The sequence below is a fragment of the Pteropus medius genome, unplaced genomic scaffold, assembly GCF_902729225.1.
Source record: "Pteropus medius unplaced genomic scaffold, Ma_sr-lr_union100, whole genome shotgun sequence".
Lineage (NCBI taxonomy): Eukaryota > Metazoa > Chordata > Mammalia > Chiroptera > Pteropodidae > Pteropus > Pteropus medius.
The window spans coordinates 2856962-2870226 of NW_024340700.1; the positions used below are offsets into that span (position 1 = coordinate 2856962).

General features: G+C 42.4%; 1 protein-coding gene across 4 annotated transcripts in view; it reads right to left on the reverse strand.

Moving 5' to 3' along the window:
- The window catches only part of PRKN (parkin RBR E3 ubiquitin protein ligase), a 1016620-nt gene that overhangs the window by 683781 nt on the left and 319574 nt on the right, over positions 1-13265 (reverse strand). For all 4 annotated transcript variants that reach the window (XM_039881217.1, XM_039881221.1, XM_039881234.1 and 1 more), the window contains one exon: positions 12508-12745. In XM_039881217.1, the coding sequence (XP_039737151.1) occupies positions 12508-12745 (238 nt within the window). The remainder of the gene's footprint in view (positions 1-12507; positions 12746-13265) is intronic.

Here is a 13265-nt window from a genome sequence, read left to right on the forward strand (position 1 = left end):
CTTTGTTAGGACGTGTGTCCTTCAAGAACAGCCATTAGTCTTTAATAACCTTCACAAGCTATCAAACAAGATCCGTTACAAGATGTCCAAGGTCCATCTTGCATATTTTCTGTCCCAGGCCTAGAATCTGTCATCCCCCAAGGATTCATGGTTCCTTTTAGTGGGAAATAATATTAAGAGACAAAAATCTGGGTGGCCATGAAATTGTTCTTAATTTATAGGCTTGGAAGAATGATCTAGATATTCCACTTGAAAAGAGATTCATGGGAGGTTGACAGCATGGGACGAAAAGACAAGCACATGAGGCCTTAAAACTGGCCACTCAGCAGAATTGTCTGTGAAATCATCAAACTACAGATGCCCAGGCCTCAGCAAGACCCATTTAATCTGAGGTTCAAAGGTGAGCCCCGAGTTTTTTAAACGGCTCTCAGAGAATGAGTCACTCCAGGGGCCACTGGACAGAAATGTAAGTAATAGTGTCCAGGTAGCCATATTTCCAGGACGTTGGTCTCCAGTGCATCAGATATCTTTAGAGTTGAACAGTTTTTATTTTTAATAATTGTTATTTTTTCTTATCTTAAAAAATAATATAAAGTCACAGTAAAAAGTTATAATAAAATACAAAATAATAAACAACTCATAATTCTATCACAAGAAAGAACTAGCATCAACTCTTGTATCTGATATTTTTATGTTTTCTACATACATATGTACACATAGATGTATTTATTTGGTTACCTGTTTTTTTTATGGAATAGGATCATACGCTACTCAGTATTCTGGAATCTACTTAATAGCATCTTTCTATGCCATTAAATATTATTCTACAACATCATCTTCAATGGTTATACAGTACCTGATTTTATCGAGTTGCCAAACATTTATTTATTCAGTCCCTGTTGTTGGACCTCTTGATTGCTTTCAATTTTCTGCCAATATAAATAATGCTGTGTTGAACATCTTTAGGGATAATTCCTTGTATACATCCTTCATATATGATTTTATAATACACTCAGAGAAGTAAAATTATCAAGTCAAAAGGCAAAAGTTGCATTTCCTCTTGTGGGACTGTCAAGTCCTAAAATAATTCTCTCTCAGTTTGAAGTAGGAGAAAAATCTATAACACATGAAAAGGAGTATAATTAAGAAGCAAGTGTGTACAAAGGAGGGAAGAAACTTGTTCTTTGATTTTTTCAGAACAGTCATAAATTGAATTTTAATATATGGGAAAAATAAGCAATGTATAGGATATTGTGATTCAAAGATGAAGGCACTAAATCGTGTTGTTGCCACATCGTGTTGCAGAAGGTGTGACATAATTCTTGTGTGTATATTTGGGAGGTGGAGGATTTGGAAATAAGATTTAACTGTTTGAATATAGAATTTTGAAGTCAGAATGCCTGGTGGTGGTGATTGTAATGATTAAGAAATCTGTCTCTGACAAAAGAACTAAACTCTGCTTCAGAAATCTAAATTTTTCCAACAACTTAGAATCTTGGATCTAAATAAATTAGATTTCCTAGTCTCAAAAAGGCCGTCAAAGGAGAAATGAATAATTGTTGTTTTCATTCATTTAACACATATTATTCAGCAGGTACTGTTAGGTAACGCACTGTGTTAGGTACTGCGGACAGGCAGAGCAAGATGGAAGCCTGCCTCACGAGACTCTCTTCCCAGTGGGACTTGTATGACCCGGGTGAGCCACCCTGCTGTTCATGGCCCTCCTCTATACCAAAAGCCCATTATGTTAAAAGAGCAAACTTGTTTCTTCCTTCACACAAACAAGAAAAAAAATTATTTACCATGGAGTTCAAAAGAAAAGGATAACTATGGAAATAGCAATTTTAAAAAAAGCTGGAAAAATAACAGGTCTGGAAAATACTGGATTGCTGTGTTAATGAAAGATGGGTGGCGGTATCAAAAGGTCATAACAACACGTTTCCTCGTACTCAGTAGCAAGTGGCAGAAATGACCAGTCACGCGATAGCCCTAAATGACGGGCATCTCCTATCGCTGAAAATGGGCTGTATTTTGTTGCGATGTAGTGTTACTTATTGACAGAGGAGAATGGACTGAGCCAAGGAATTAAAGCTATGGCTCTACTTTACCAGAACAAACGGATGCACCCTAAATGTGGCAGCTGCAAGGGCAGCATGGGTAAAGCAGGACGCTTAGTAATAGGTGTCACCTTTCTCATTTTTACGAAGGGAAATCCTAGGTGGTCGCTTTGAAGTGTGCGGCCTCACTACCTGTGGAAATTTCTAGTTCCTAGGACTCTTGGTCTCTTTCCCCAAGATTATATTTAGTTTTTAAACGTGAGACCAAAATGCCAGTGATTTCACTATAAAAAAGTTAATGTAGTCGAAGAATATTATCAAATGATTCAAAGACTTGTTAAAGAGAGGTGACTTCATAGCCACCAGCTAGAAATCAAAGAGTTCTGGCTGGCTCTTTAGCGTCAAAAGACTTATTATACTGGCATAGGAAGTCCACACAACAAACAGCTTTTGTAAACTGCTCAGGCAGAAGCTGTATCTTTCTTGAAGCTGTATCTTTCATTCTTTGTGACAGTCAAGAAACTGCACGGCAAAAAGCAGCAATCTATGCAGACTGGCGAATCAGATGTGCCCAAGCCGTCGCTTTAGATGAAAACATTTGCCTTCGTTGTTGGTAAGTAGGTTGGTGAAAAGCGTCTTGTCTTTGAAAGGCGGAGCGTCACGAAGATGTGGACATGCCTTTCCCTTGCTACTGCGAGACCCGTGCAGAGATCCGCGTATGAGATTCGCGTAAACATCCAACAAGAGACACGGGCAGCATGGCTCACTTCCCAGTGCGCTGCTTCACACGACGACGCTGATCTGCATCCACGCGCCCTGGCGTCTCACTCACTGAGACATGGGCTCAGTCTGCGTCTTTAAGCTCAACACTCATCCCTTCCCAAACCGCTCCCATCCATCACCCGCTGGCACAGCCAGTTGGTAAGGTCCCCTGCGGTCCACATTCGTAATCTGTCCCCACCTAATCTGCTCTTTCAAAATACTGGATGGGGCCAAAGGGTCTTTTGAGAAAGTCCTCGTAGGAAAGAAAAAAAAAATTAAAACAACTTTATTTTTTGGCCTTATTAAAACTTCCTTTCTGTCCAAATGATTCCCAATGACCGTAGATCATAAAAACCCAAAGGTTAACCCTAATTTCTGATAGAATACTTTAAAAGGAGAAATACATTGCCTAATATAATATGGGGGGGCGGGGCACATACAAGATTTAGGGCTGAAAGGCTATGAAAATGTAAACTTCTAAGAAAACAGCATATAGGGGTTTTCTTCCTGATGTCATTCTCCATTAGCTCGGAACACCCGCTGTCCTAGCACGGGACCAAGAATGTGCTGGAAGTGACCGAAACTTACAAATACACAAATAAATGCACAAATAAGTGAAAAATAAAGCCCAGTTCCAAAACCAGAGTGTGCAGAAGGTGGAGTTGAGAGCAGGAAGTCTCTGGAATACGGAGTGAGCCCTCGCTCCCGCTTTTTCCTGAAATGAGGCAGGTAGCCCTGCGTCTGCGCGCTTACATTTCAGAGCCTTGGCCCAGCATCAGACCAGGAAGAGAAAGGGTAACAGATACGGCTCACAGAGCAGCCTTCTCAGCTCTGGTCACGAAGTAGCTGGCATCAGCTCTGTGAGGATGGTAACTTCGTTATCTCTGCCTTATAAGCATGGCGACTGAGCACATTAAGATAATCAGTGCCTCTCAAACTTTAATGGGCACAATTTGACTGAGGACCTTGTTAAAATGCACTTTCTGATTCAGCAGGTTCGAGAAGGGACGGGGTTGTCTGCATTTCTGATAAACTTTCAAATGATGCTGATGCGGCTGGTCCACAGACCACCCTTGAGCAGCAAAAGCAGATCATCCAGAGTTCTAGGGCTGGTAGGAAGCAAAGCCAGGAGGATGTGGCTCATCGGCCTGGCTCCTGAGCCCACGCTCATCCCCGCTAAGCTTAGAACCTATGTCACAGACACACCGCACGCCGGGGTACCAAGCATTGGCCCGATGTCTAGAGATAAACACCTGTCACCTTTTCCTATAGCGTTTTCCAGCAACAACAAGCATTTATTAAGTACCAACCGCATACCAGGTACTGCAATAAATATTTGAGAAATAAAATATTACTCCTGGCTCACAGGATTTTCATCTAATGCACCAGACAAATGAGGGGCCATTTGGTTCCCTCCTTACAACAAGCCAATTACAAGCCCACGGACTGACTGAACATTCTGATTAGCTTAATTATCATGCACGGAAAAGAACTTTCAAAGAATCAGAGTGCAATCACACACTTCTAGCTCCAAAGGCGGTCAATTTATTTTAAACTTTGGGGATTGAGGAAGAATTCCTAAGATTTTACAGAGCTTCAGAGGTCCCATTTGGAAAATTAATTACAGTTCAATAGATTCGGAAGGTACAGAAGGCTGTGCCCAATTCCACGAAATTACCTAGGAAGTAATTTTAAAAAGAAGGTCCCGATAGTTTCTTTACTTATCACGAGGATTTCAATTTCTTTTACAAAGTGGACATTTTGCTAATTCCTAGTTTCACCACATAGGCAGAACAAAGACTCCTGAATCGCGTGTACATTTCTTGGACGCTACAGTTCATGCAAAATAATACCTCCAATAAAAGTTTCACAAAATTTCCATCGGTCTTTATTTATTCGGAACGAATGTAGAAAGTTTTAAGAGTTTATTACAGGCAGTCCATTTCTACTAAAAGAACTGTAATTTTTTTCTTTATCTTCCTTATACCAAATCGAGGAAAACGGCACCCAGCAGCCCACATGCACTGCTGACACGCTCTGCTCCCACGGCTCCTGAGGCGGACCCCGCCAGCTGTGAGCACCCCGCCTCGGCTCCCACTCTCCTGTCAAGTGCAAATCTGACCGTCCTGGCACAGGTCCAGCATCTTCCTAAAGCCCTCGGGGGCCCAGAGAGAAAACGATGTGAATGCTTTGCTTCTGCGGGCAGCTAGGCCTGCAGGAGCGGGGTGCCCATCACTGCGAGCTGAGCTGGGGGAGCCTTGCGTAAAGAAGGCACGGGTGCGATGGGCCTCATTGGTCTGGGGGCCACACTGCCTCCTCGTCTAAGCGCGACCTGACTCTGCAGGGGCCCGGCCAGGGCCACCCTTCACTTGACAAGCACACTGTCACTTCCCACCACTCTCCCCCAGAGCTCGTATTTTGACTCTCGTGTTTTAAAACAAACAAATCACAACAACACAAAAAAACAAAGCTCTTCGAACAGACTCATGCGTGCAAAAGAGAGCTGAATAAAGCATGGGGGTGCGAGGCCAGCCTCAGTCTGTCCCCCGCGCCCCCTAACGCCCATTCCGGCAGTCAGCTCACCGCTCCGTCGCCAGCACAGTCACCCACACACCGGACCGCTCGCTCAGGCAGCATCTGCGGTTTGCTCTCTGGATCCTCCAGCACCTGGAGAAGAAATCACTGGAAGTTCTTCAGCTCTGCTTGACTGCATATCTCTTCTCTTTTTCCAAGTATTTAAGAAAGAAAATGCCAGATGTGGAGATGCTGTCTTAATGTCAGAAGAGAAAGGATGATGTGACTTGAAGTTATCGTGGTCACTGAAGGCTCTGACCTTTGGAGCCTTCTACAACAGGGTCCAGCGCGGCCGTCACGACCTGCGAGCTACAAGCTTGTCCCCTCTCAGAGTGTGACCGGCCTCTTCCCACCTCCTCCGAAGCTCCCCCCAGCCTCGGGCAAAAGCTTGTCGTCTTCGGAAGCCCACCGAGAGTGCCCGCCTCGGCCTCGCCCTCCTCCAAATCCCCACGTTACTTTGAGTTTCCTCTTTTCCAGAACTTGCTCCCTGTCAATTCGCACACACATACACCTTCTAAACTGTGAGCTGCCGGAGGGTCTCGATCTTCTTATTCACCTTCGTGTGATCTGCTGCCAGCGCGTCACACGTAAGAAGTTCTCCCAAGCTCCGACATACGTTACGACATGGATGGGTCTTAAAGACACTGCGGAAAAGAAATAAGTCGGCCACATGAAGACCAGTACGGCGCGATTCTACTCACACGAGGTGCCTGCAGCGGTGACATTCAGGGGGCAGAACGCGGAACGGGGACTCTTAGGGGCTGGTGAAGGACAATGAGGAGCCGTTCAGCGGGGGACAGAGTTTCTGTGTCACGATACAGAACAGTGCTCGAGACTGGCTGGACCACAATAGGAATGCGTAATGTCACTGAACCGCCCACTTAGAATGGTCAGGATGGTTCACGTTATGTTATGTTTTGTGTTTCTTTTTACCACAATAATAATTATAAAAAGAACGGCTCAGGAGATGGGCTATAACAGCAAACGAGGCAACTGTTTATTTGACACATGCACTCGCTGCGTAGAGTGCCCGGTTATCTCAAACTGCCCCTCGACCAGGCTTTGACTTCCTGGGGTGGCAACTGCTGCCCGTGCTCTGCAAGCCCCATGGCACGTCGCCCTGTGCTATCATCCACATGCAGTTATTAACCATGTCCCCCTGCCATACGTCACGAACAAGAGCTGGGGTCGTAGGGGCTACATGTTATTTGTTAACTAAGACTTAATAGCAGTATGACAATGTATCCAGCCCCATCGGAGGTCTGAAGCGATGAGACTTTCACGACATTGACAAGCACACCTTCCGAGCGGTAAGCGAAAATATGACAAGTAATTACATGGCAGCACACACAAAGCACAACAGAGGAAGGAGCAAGTGACTTAGACTTCCTGGAAAGGAACAGGGGACCGCTGTGCCCTCCCTCACAGATCCACCCAAAATGCGTCAGGCCAGCAAAATCCCCACCACTGTGCAGTACCATTTTCTATGTTTTTCACTTAATATTGAAAAGGCAAATATTTTTGTTGGAGAAAAAATTAAGTTGTTGGCAGAATCACAATGTATTTTTACTAATTTGAGTGATAGCAAATTTAAGTCACTCTAACATGACTGCCAAAATGTTGTCATTTCCGGGAAGGTTGACACAGGAGTGGCTTCTTAAATCTGTCCAGTGCACCAAGAAATTCACAGCCTCGGGCTTAAAGTCACTAGCATGTATAATACATGTTTTCAAGCACTCGAGATGTCATTTTAGATAAAATGAGAATTAAGTCTGAAGTTTCTCATTTTATTTCATTAGTAGGCCTCCATGACTGATTTGTATTTGGCAGGTGTTAATTAATTTATAATCTCAGACTAGTTTTCATCTTAAACTATATTCTACCACTGGAAAAAAAAAACAAAACTGCTGATGAGAACATAATCTCTAATAATCTTGATATATCTATAGTGTGTATTCAGAGCTCCAGCCTTAAAAAAAATTTTGTTTCGTTTTTAATAGTCTTTATTTCTTATAGCAGTTTTAGATTCACAGCAAAACTGAGCGAGAAGTGCAGGGTTCCCCTGGACCCCCTTCCCCAACACGCACACAGCCTGTTCCGCTGTCAACACCCCACGCCAGAGCAGTGCAGGTCATTCACTGATGGAGCGGTCCAATCAGAAAGCTTGCACTGACACACTGTTATCACTCGAAGTCTATGGTGTGTTAGGGTTCACTCCTGGGGTTGTACATTTTATGGGTCTTGGCAAAAGTATAATGGTATGTATCTGCCATTATAGTATCATAAAGAATAGGGTTTTTATTTTTGTCCTAAAAATACCTTTAGGCTCCGACTGCTCACCCTGCCCTCTCGATGAACCCCTGGCGACCGGTGATTTTTTTTTTCATCTCCGTCGTTTTCTCTTCCTCAGAATGCCGTATAGCTGGACGTACATGGCATGCAGGCGTCTCGCATAGGCTTCTTTCACTTCGTGACACACACTTAAGTTTCCTCCGCGTCTTCTCACGGTTTGATATTATATCTTTTTAGCTCCGAATGGTATTTTATTGTCTGGATGTACCACCGCTTATCCGTTCACCTACTGAAGGACACGTAGGTCTGCTTCCAAGTTTTGGCATTTCTGAAAAAGGCCGCTGAAAACATCTGTGTGCACGAACTGTGTAGACATACGTTTTGAACTCATCTGAGTAAACACCAAGGAACAAGACTGATATCAGTTGGATTTGATTTTAATTGGAGTTGAAATTGTTTAGATCAAGTTGGGAAGCTGGCAGCTTGATAATATTGAGTCTTCTTACCCATGAACATGGAATGTCTATTTATTTAGTTCTTTGATTTCTTTTATTTAAGTTGTATGGCTTTCCTCAGACAGATCCTATAAACATTTTGCTAGGTTTATATCTAAGTCTTCCATTTGGGGAGTGCTAATGCACATGCTATTGTGTTTTTAATCTCTAATTCCCCTTGGCCATTGCTGGTACGTAAGAAAACTGGCTCTTGTATATTAACTGTCTATCCTGCACCCTTGATATCAGTTCCGGCGTTTTTTTGTCGATTCTAGGAGAGTTCAGGGAAAACTAGAGTGAATTGGACAAATATTCTGTCCTTAATGAGATAAAGTATTCGCAGAAGAAACTGGAGCACAAACTAGAAAGCGGTAAGCGAGAGTCCTGAGCAGGAGGTGATTGCTCCAGGGCTGACGACGAAGGGGCGACCCGCCATCGTAGTTTACACTTCTCAGCTGAACACAGAGTTAAGTCCTAGAGCTGACCAGGGATAACTCATCTCTCCTTTCCTGGTCCTTGCCAGGTGTGACAGAAGTAACATGTCCCCCTCGGCACAGCACGCAGGAAGCCAGGAGAACTCATTTCTGGTCTGGGTTGGGGGCGGGAGAAGCACACAAGGATGCACCCTACCAGCCACCTGTACACCAACAATGGGTGCTTGGCCAGTCCCCGTCCTGTGAAATACACACAGCCAACAGGCCCCAGTAAGTGGGTAAACAAGAAACAGAAACTTGAGGTCAGGTGTAGCTGAGATCTGTGTGGGAAGTCTCGTCACCGAGCACACAGTCATCTGAAGGCACTTGCTGTGGGGGTATTGTCATTTACAATGCTGTACACGTTTATGAGAGTTTATGTAATCTATTGTTTCAGTTGAAATAATCACATATTTCGATTAAAAATATAAAGAGAATATTAGGCATTTAGCAGAATTTTCTCAGAGTCTACTGGTATCTCAATCCCTAGAGAGAGAGAATATTTCTTAACTAAAAGTATTACGATCTAGAGAGAATCAATTTAAGGAGTCAATAATTCTAAAATCATTAATTATAAAGCTGAGGGCTGAGGCAATTTTATAATAAAATGAAATCGTAAGATTATAATCTTAAAATCTTCAGATAAATACTTTATGACACATTAGGAAATTTATTAAAATACTAATATGTACAAAGAATAATGACTCCACTAATATTAATATTCAAACAATGAATATAAAGATATGACTTTGCTCTAAAGAACATAAATTTTTCATTATGAGAACTTTTATTTTTGAAAATCATATTGATTAGTTTATGGCTCTACTAACATAATAAATCCATGAGTTGAAAAACAAATATTTCAAAGGCATACATATAATTTAGTTATATTTTAAGGTACCCTTTAACTCTCAAATATATTCTGTTTCAACAAAATGTTATATGATTACCCTACCCGATACAATAGATACGATTGTTTCACTTGGGACTTGTTTTAAAATTTCACATAAATTATATCTTACTGCACATTTCTTTGCAATTTATGACCTTTTTTTTTTTTTTAACTTAACACTGTGTTTTGGAGATTAATTAATGTTGATAGATCGGGGTCATTTGTCTTTATTATAGAATTATCATAGACTTATCATCACCTATGAGAATAAAACACTGATTATTTATCCATTCCCCTATTTAAAGACAGCTCTTCTGTTTCTCCTCTTGCACTGACTCAGATGGTCCTGTCACGATCATCTATACGGATGTTTCCTCATGTACCCTGAGTTGCGGAATATGCATATCTTGAATTTCACTAATTACTGTGAAGTTGTGAATTGCTCTCTATAGTGGCTGAATCGATCGATATTCCCACCAGCATGGAGAAGAACACTCATTGTCCTGTATCTCAACCAACACTTGGTATTGTCAGCTTTTAAATTTTGGCCCATCGGGTAAGAATACAATCATCCGATACTGTTTTCATACTAATTTGCTGATCGTTAATGAGACCTTGAGAATATTTCCATGTTAACTGATCACTGTTTTCTCTTAAATGTTATTTTATCTACTACTTTGCTTCCTGTTTTTATACCCATCAAACTAATCAATATTAATTTTTACATCAATATTCACTTATATTTACCCATATTTACCCTTGTATTTGCTGAGCATCATCCCTTACATCCCATTTCTTCATCTTGGGTTCAAACTCATCCTTCCCTGTTATAAATACGTTAATAGTTCTTTCAAGATTGAGTGCGAATACTCCCAATTGTTGAGAAATATCTTCATTTTCCTCCCTCTTGAGCAATATTTCTGCCAGGTATGCTGGGTATGGAACTCTAAGCTAGCAGGTGCTTCCCACAGTTAGATATTACTCCACTACCGTTTTTCTTGTTTTTCCTGTCAGGAGCCATCTGAAGCACAGTTTCATTCTAGGTAATTTCTTTTCTTTACTTGATTTTAAGATCTTCTCTTTTTCCTCGGTGCTTTAGTCCCTTTATGGAGTGAGCTTATTTCTATTTATCCTCATTGAGACCAAAAGCTTGCTTTGTTATTGATCTTGCTTGGGGCCATGCACTCTTGAATCAGAGGACGTATCCATACTGGAAAGTTCTCAGCCATTCTCTTAGAAAATTGTCTCTCCTTTGTTCTCATTGTCCTGTCAGATATACGTTCAGCCATCTCATTCCAAACGCCTAGTCTCTTAAAATTACTTTTTGCATTTCAACCTGTGTCCCATTATGAGCCACTGCCTCGTATATAACTTCCAGTTCACTAATTCTCTCTTCGGAATCACCTAATTTGTTGTTTTAACCCATCCCCTGAGGTTTTTGGTTTTTTTGTTTTTTTTTTTTTCAAAAATTCCAATAGCTAAAATTATGTTCTATTTAATAGCCACCGTTTTTCTATTATGTACGTTTTCTGTTTTAGGTTGCATTTTTTTCTATTATGCTTTTAATTAACATGAAACATATTTGTTGTGTACTGTTTCAAAATGCCATTTTATTTTCTCAAGTTCGGGGGAAACCAATCTTTCCGTTTACGGTGCATGCCCACCTTCTCTCAAGGAGGAATCTCCCTTGTTTGATTTATAACGTTTGATGACACGTGCCCTTTGGCGAGGCTGTCTGTCTCTGGGGGCATTGACGCCATGCCACCTGAACGGCTTCCGGGATGCTCTGAGGTACGCTGTTCTGCTAGAGGCGGCAGACGCACCATCAGTCTGCGGCCAATATTTATATTAATTTCTCCTTCTGGACAACCTTGGTGCGGAGGTTTAGATTTATCTCCTTTTTGCGCATTTACCACATATTTTTTCCAGTCTCCTAGGTGCCCAGTACATGCGAAGGATAGCCTTCCTCCTCACCAAACCACATCAAGGCCACTGGTCGGCAGCTCGCGGATTTAAGTCCTGGCTTTCCTCCTTCCTCCATTTGAAGACAAATATATTTTTGTACTTTTTCACTTGTCCCTGGAAATATTTTTTTTTTCATCTAATTAAAAAAAAAGTACTAAAGTTTATTTGGTGAATTAAGCAGAAAACATTTCATATTGTTCTAGGCCTCCATCGTGCTGGTTCCAGAACTCTCTGACGCTGTGAAAGCGACACTGATTGTATGTGGGAGAGAAATAAACTTCTACCTTGTAGATTCATTGTTATTGTTTTGTGTTTTCTGTCATGCACAGTCAAAGATAATCCTGTTATACCTTTGACTACTTAAATTGGCAAAGAAACAACTCGGGGAAACGTATTAATACTGTCAAAGCAACAAAAGGATCTCCATCGGTGCCAAAGAAAGGCGTTTTCGAAATGGGCTGTAGCACAGGGTGAAGGAAGGAATTATATTCTTGGTATTGTAGTATGTTGCCTTAGAACCTGAAAATGACTAACATTAACTCTAAAGTTCTCTTTCTGCTTTTTAAAATGTCTCTACATCATCGGAAACATAATCAGCCGAAATGTATTTTAAGAAGCAATAGAAGAAAAGAGAAAGAGAAGGTTGGGAGGGATATGTAAGTACCTTAATTGTATGTTTGACCCTAGCACAAAGTACCACATGTCCCCATCACCCCTAGCATCTCAAAAAAACGCTCCCCAAAAAAAACTGTCATCATAGTCCCAACACCTTCTCCATCCCTTATGTTCGTTCTTCATTCGAAAACCCTATACTCATAAAATTCGTTTTCCTTATTAAACACATCCCCGCAAATCTGATATCCAAGCGCGTTCCTTCTAGCGATGTCTCTAGTGAACTAAAACTTATCGTGAACTAAACACGTACGTAGTAAAGTCCTTCTCCACGGAGACTTTACTACACAAACGCTTTGCTGGACACTAACCGGCACTGGGGTTACCTGGCTTTCCAGCAGGCGGGGCGTCCTTCTCTCTGTCCTCATTCAGAATGACAGCCAGTCCCACCGAGTCGGTCGGGAGCACGGAGCTGCTGAAGTCAACGCGAGTCAGGCTTTCGGGCTCCCTCTCTGGGGCCCCCGTGGCGTCCCGTGGGCTGTTCCCAGCTGTGTTCCTTTCTTGGCCTTTGCCCCCAGGCTTCATCACGACATGAACGATGCTTTGCTGATCCAGGTCACAGCTCTGTGTGTGAGCAAAGGAAACACACATGAGGAGGTGCGAGCATTGAAACGCCACGTACCGTTGAGTGGTGCCCGGTTCTGGAGCGCACAGAAGATTCTGAAACCTGTCTACATACGGTCTCCGCGTGCAGTCGTGAGACACAAAGCAAAGCGACCTGTGCGACGACCCGGGTTAGGCACGCCCACCCTGCCAGCGAGGCCGCGGCACTTACACCGGTGCCTACTGCACAAGCAACACGGACCTGCGCCACGGACCGAAACGTGCGGATAAATGGAACACGGCGACCAAAAAACTAAAGGAACATTCAAGGGGACCTGAAATCCAGCAAAGAAATGTACCGCAATGCACACATGAGCACAGCGAAAGCAGTATTCCTTCAAGCCTGATTTACTTCAGAAGTGATACGTCCTTAGAATTATTAGCTTCAAATATCGTCATTCGTTTCTTTTTGAAAAAGCACAGAGAGTTGGCATTTCTTTCCCCAGAATTTAAAATAGATATGTTTACGGTAGACGCCACA